Source organism: Tupaia chinensis, unplaced genomic scaffold (assembly GCF_000334495.1).
Source record: "Tupaia chinensis unplaced genomic scaffold, TupChi_1.0 Scaffold000018_1, whole genome shotgun sequence".
Lineage (NCBI taxonomy): Eukaryota > Metazoa > Chordata > Mammalia > Scandentia > Tupaiidae > Tupaia > Tupaia belangeri.
The window spans coordinates 4,639,014-4,645,159 of NW_006159448.1; the positions used below are offsets into that span (position 1 = coordinate 4,639,014).

At 44.5% G+C, this 6,146-nt stretch overlaps 1 protein-coding gene across 1 annotated transcript in view; it reads right to left on the reverse strand.

The window, feature by feature from the left end:
• ERBB4 (erb-b2 receptor tyrosine kinase 4) overlaps positions 1–1,286 on the reverse strand; it is a 1,304,701-nt gene extending 1,303,415 nt beyond the window's left edge. Inside the window, exon 1 of the mRNA XM_006140094.3 lies at positions 569–1,286. Within this exon, the coding sequence (XP_006140156.1) occupies positions 569–650 (82 nt within the window). The 5' untranslated portion in view covers positions 651–1,286. The remainder of the gene's footprint in view (positions 1–568) is intronic.
• Between the last annotated feature and the right edge of the window lie 4,860 nt (positions 1,287–6,146).

Here is a 6,146-nt window from a genome sequence, read left to right on the forward strand (position 1 = left end):
CGGGCTGTTGTGCCTCGCGTCTGACCCCGCAAGTCTCGGGCGACTGGGGGCGCAGCGGCCGCAAGGAACACACACAGGTGCAGAGTCCTACTCTCGGAGCTCCACTCTCCCAGGCCCTCCGGCTCCGAGAGGCCCGGCAGGCACTGCCCGGGTACCCCAGTCCTTACGCGGCCCCAGCGGTGCGCGCTTCTCCAGGCTTCTTCCTTTGAGGACCAGATCCGAAAGAGGAATCTCCTGTGATTGGGGATTTAGGTCCCCCATGTCCCGAACAACAGGCGCGACCAGAAGGGAGCCCGCTTAGGCTCACAGAAAACGCGCGAGAAAGAAAGAAGAGGGGTTAAGAAGGGAGAAAAAAGGGACGGGGGCACAGAACGATTTTTCATGATAGACAAAACACATATACACACACACACAGGGTAAGTTTAGGTTGGGAAGAAGGACGACCGAGAACACAAGGAAGTGGGCGCTCTACTCAGGGTGGGCGCAGAGGTCAAGGCAGCCACCCGAGGCAGCGAAGCCGGCGGCGGCAGGCTCAACAGCTGGAGCGCAAGGAGGAACCGCGACCCACCTGACTGAGAAGCGCTTGGCTGGACGGTCCCCGTCGCCACGAGAAGGCTCACGCAGACCCACAGTCCTGTCGCCAGCTTCATTTTTTGGAAGTCTCAGATCCCGTGCTGACAATTACATGTCCAAATGGCATAGCCCCTTTCGGGCACGCAGTGGAGATTCCCCCAACCCGCGCGCGTGGGAGCGGGAGGGGGGCGGGCGCGGGGCTCCGGCTCCCGGGGCTGACGATCGAGTCCGCGCCCGCGGGTCCAGGGCTGGGGACCGGAGGAGGAGATGAGTATGCGCGCGTGTGTGCGCCTGTGGGAGTGTGCTCGAGTGTGTGCGCCTGGTGCTCCGGGCCGGACTGTGCAGCTATTTCCCCCTGTGAGCCTTTGCTTTCTCGCTCCCTCCTCACTTTCTCTCTCGCTCTCTCACTGGTTGGCCAACAATAAAAAGGAAGGGGGGAAAAGGTTTCCAAAAAAAGTTGATTGCAAAGAGGCGGTAGGTTTCCGGCCTCTCCCTTCAAGCCGGGCTATGTTCGGCTCCTTTTTCAGTTTCCGCGCACCTCCAGTTCAATTCGGGAGGGAAGGGGGCGGGGGGAGCGTCTTGCTTCTCCCCGGATCGTGTCCTTCTTTTTCCTGTCAGCTTTCCTCACACTTGTCCGGCGGCTGCGGTAATTAAAGCTCCGAGCGTCATTTCAAACGCTCCACTGTCTCCAGCTGCAGCCCCACAGAGAAATTAATAAGACTCAGGAAAAAAAAAAAAAAAAAAAAGGCGGGGGGAGGTTAGAATAAAACAACCCTCCACGCAACCAGGGCTCTGCTCAGCCGGGCAAACCCCGCCCCGTCTCTGACCCAACTAGCCACGCCCTCTCGCCCCCAAAGGGAAATCTTATTGGCTCTGCCACTCCCCAAAATCCACGGCCTCCGGAGTTGGGAAAACACCTGTCAGGGAGAAGGAGCAGGGTGGTGGGGGCGGGGAACTTGGCTTTAAATGGCTCACTGGAGGCCAGGGACTGAAATACTCCCTTTCCCGCTCCTGCGCCGGCCCAGGACGGCTGACCTCAAAAGTGGACAGACTACTGAAGGGATGATTAGAATAAAGACTATTTTAAATAAGAAAGTCACCGTTTTCCCCGGTTGCTCCATGATGCTCATCCACAGACACTAGTTTCCCTGGAACTAAAAGGAAAATCAATGTCAGTTCAGTGCAAATCACCTTGTCCTTCCTTACTCACCCATGCTTCACACTTAGAAAGTACTTCTAAAGTGGGTACCATAAATAACTGGTATCCTCTTGAAGATTAGGAAGTCCAGGAAGTTCAGTCCCTCCCTTCTGCATTTATGGCCTCTCTCCTAACATTCCCATGCTCCCAAACTGATTTTTAACTAAAGATCCACACGTGGAGAGCTACGATCTTTGATATTTTAGATTTTGTATGTCTTTTCACCTTTTCCCTGACTAAGACATCTTGGTCTGGGGTTCATTCTCATTAATCAGACTCTAGTCCAAAAGCTAACATTTGTCCCAAAACTAAACTTCAGTCTGAAAGAACTTAAGCAGGCCCTGTCAGAACATAACTGACCTCAAATGAGTAGGCTTATTCTAGAGTGGACCCAGCTATAGGCCCATTCCTTGTTCTCACTCTGCAAGTTCATGCCTCCCGACCTCCCCCCAATCTCCAGGTCATTGCTAGCTATGGGAACTCTCAGGAATCTAAAATATTCTGGAACTGGGTTATATCAATGTACATATTCTTTGCCTTTTCAGCTCTGCATTTGTACCCTAGGCAGGGGCCAGGATCTCCTGGGGTTAGTAGGTTATTGGTTTGCTATTTGCACAGGCATTCTATGTATGAATTATTTTCCTTTTTCAGTTTCTCTCGAAGCAGCAAATATATAAATTAAAAGTATCAGGGGAGCTTAAAAATCAAAACCCCCTTCCTCCTCAATCATCTTTTGAGACCTTCTTTCTCTCCACATCGTTTATCTATAGCCTTGTCCCTTAAGAATTTCCATAGAGCTGAGAACAGATAGGAGCAGCAGAAGCCTGAAGCCTGACGCCTTCCCATTCTTAGAGTACAGCTAGTAATAGGCCCAGTGAAGAGGCCGGACAAGCTGAGCATGCTGTTTTACCCAGAAGCAGCCTGGAGCTGGGAAAAACTAAGCTGAGGGCAGATGATGGCGACTTGACTAGAATAGTACTGACTGCTTCAGAACTCTGCACACTGCTCTTGGGATTATCTTTGTTTTCTATTTTTATCACCCTTCCCCTCTGTTTTCTTTTTCTTTTTTTTAAAGAGAGATGTTTGTTATAGGGTGCACGCACAAACCGGAGAGACAGAGATAGCGACAGAGAGACAGAAAGGGAAAAATTACTCCCCAGGGGGGATGGCCACATCAAAATCCCTTCTTCTCCATTCTTTCTCTTGGGATTTTGGACGTGCACGCACATGCACCTGGCATGTTCTTAGCATGAGTTTCAAGCTTCTAGGTAAAGGATTCGAACTGTTTGACCATGTGGGGATCCAGTGATGTAACCATTATGCCATCTGCTGGTCCAACTGTTTTCTTTTCTTTCATTCAATTTTTTCTCAGTCCCCTTTTCTTGGATTCTCTTTGCCTTCTTATAACTCTTAGGTACCTCTCTACCATAAAAGCTACTTCCTTTAAAAAACAAAGTCACCCCCCCACTACCACCAAATAAAAAGGCCTGGTCTCTCATGCTAATTATGTTTCAAGAAGTGAACAAATAAATTGCATATTTTAGCTTTGATCATGGGGAAAAAATAAATGGTCTTAATACTTTGGATTTTTTTGTTTAAGTTATGTCTATTGATAGAGTTGTTATCCCTTCACCAATTTTATAATTCTTCTAAGTCAGAAACTCCCACTTCTCTGGTCTCACCCCTCACTTCTGGAATAATTCTTCACAAAAGAGGGTTTTAAATGGTAACTGATCAGACATGATTTAAATATGAAACCTAGAAGTGGAGACAGGATGCTACCTTATGTGACCAATGTAGAAGGTTGAAATAATAGAGGTCATTAGCTCTAGTCAAGAATTAGCTCTGAGGGACCAGCAGTTAGCGTAATAGCTATGTCGTTGGACTCCCATGTAGTCAACCGCGGTTCAAGTCCTGGACCCGGTGGCTTAAACTCATGCCGGGCAAGGGTGCGTGTGTGCCCAAGATCCCGAGAGGAGAATGGAGGAGAAGGGATGGCGGTGTGGCCATCCTCCCTGGGGGGTGATTTCTCGCTTTCTGTCTCTCTCTCTTTCTGGCGAGCGCACGCACCCTATAGCAAAAAACTCTCAAAAAAAAAAATTAGCTTTGTATATGTCTGCTCTCTTTTGCTTCCTGTTCTGGTTCGGCGTATTATTAATAACAGATATACCCAAATCTGGGTAATTTAAGAAAACTACGTAGCACCCCCTTTCTCACCCGACTCATCATAAGAAAGAAACACCAGAGTAGTAAACATTTCCAACCTTATCTGGGAAGGACATACTAACCGACTGCTGGACATTGAGCTGGATCTCTGTATTTCTTCATTTAGCCTTGTATCTATAAACCCCCTATCAGTTGAGTAACTAAACGTGTTTCTATTACTTGTAACCTGGAAACAAAAATAAAAACCAAGTAACCCAATGTGTTATTTAGGAAACCACAAATGAACACCTGGGATTATCTGCAGAGTACCCCTTTTTCTAGGACCTGTCCTTTCTTTGGTTCTACATTTTAAATATGGCTCTACATTCATGTTATAACCACCTTTACACCTTGGTTCTAAAACCACTCAAAATATCAAGTAGGGGCAATCAAAATTCAAAATGCCTTGGTAACTGTTGACTGGATAAAAGAGAGTCACCTGTGAAGTCCCTTCTTTGGGCTTTTGTTCACGAAAAAAAAAAAAAAAAAAAAGCTCATTATTTAACCTTTTACTGGAAATTTGTGTGATCTAAAAACTCCAGAGCTGACCTATGTTGGTTTCTATGTAAAGATAATCAGGGTGTAGTGAAAAAGAATGAAACTTCCATTTGAAAGGAACAAAAACCTAATAAGCCTGCAGTGTACTCAAGCTCATCCCCTTTTTCCTTAAACTAGTTTAATTTTCATTTTTGATTACCTGAAACCAGAGCAGTGTGAAATGGGAAAAGAACATCTTCAACTTGTGGAAAATCATACAGGCCATCTTATTCCTTCAGAAAGATATTCAGTTTCCTTTGCAAACTCTCATGATTTCCCTTGGTTGAAGCAGGGAAAAACATCATAATAATACCAACATCAGGATGCCTTCGTCTTGTGTTGCTTTCCCATTTCCCCTTCTCTGCTTCATTTCTTCCATTGGTAAGAGAATTTGAGCAGAGTCTTGACATAATGAGTAACAGAATGCTGCAGTAGGGAGAAAGGAACACACTGAACTCAGAGTTCAACATGGAATTAGACTCCTAACTTTGTCTTAGAGTCTCAAAGGTTACTCCAGTCTTCAGCTTGTTTCTAATACTTCCATAAAGCCCAGAGTAGAGTTTGCTGGTTTACATTTTGCTATTGGCTATAAATATAAACTTGGAATTATCAAGTAAAAAAGAAGAAGAAGACGAAGACAAAGAAGAAGAAGAAGAAAAGAGAGAGAGGAAAAGTGAGACTCTATTATGAATCAGTTATCTTCTCCTGAATTCTCCTCAACACTTAGAAGTAAATACAAAAAGCTAATTTTACCTCCTGGTCATCATCTTTACCCTCTTTTAAAGTATCTTATGATGATGACCAACTGACTTTGTATATCTATGCTTGTTTTCTTATCTTTTAAGAAAGTGTTGTTATATCTAAATCTAAGACTTTATAAGTCTGATTTACCAACTACCTACTAAATGCAAGCCATAATTTCCACATACTTCTTACATTCTCCCTTATATTTCTTCTTCTCACCCTCATTTACCTCTTCACCTGGGCCACCAACACAGATATGTCTTAAACTAATAGTTATTTGGGGCTGCTATAAAAAAAACCATAGATTAGATAGTTTAAACAACAAACATTTATTTCTTAAAGTTCTGAAACGTGGGAAGTCCAAAATCAAGTTGCCTACCAATTGATTAGGTTCTCGCTAAGGGCCCTCACCCGATTTGCAGATGGCCTCTTTGCTATATCTTCACATGGCAGAGAGAAAAATCTCTTTCCTGTCTCTTATTATAAGGGTACTAATCGCATTCATAAGGGCACCACTCTCAAGAACTAATTATTTTCTTATGTTTTACCTCAAATATTATCACATTAGGGATTAGGGATTTAATCTATGAATTTGGGGGAAACCCAGACTTTCAGTACATAGCACTGCCTTTGGAAAAAGTCCAGATAAGCTCATTACTCCATTACTAGGAAGTGTTGAAGACTTTGAATCTTAACTATTCTTTCAGCCAAGGAAAAATCATGGTAAATCCCAATCATCAGGTTTAGTATTATGATGACCAAGCAGATGGTAGACATGGTATTGTTGGGTTTTGTTTGTTTGTTGTTTAATTTAGCACTTGAAATAACATGTTTGTTCTCAGTCCTCTAAGTTCTGGAATGCTTTGATATTCTGATGACATCCAATGTT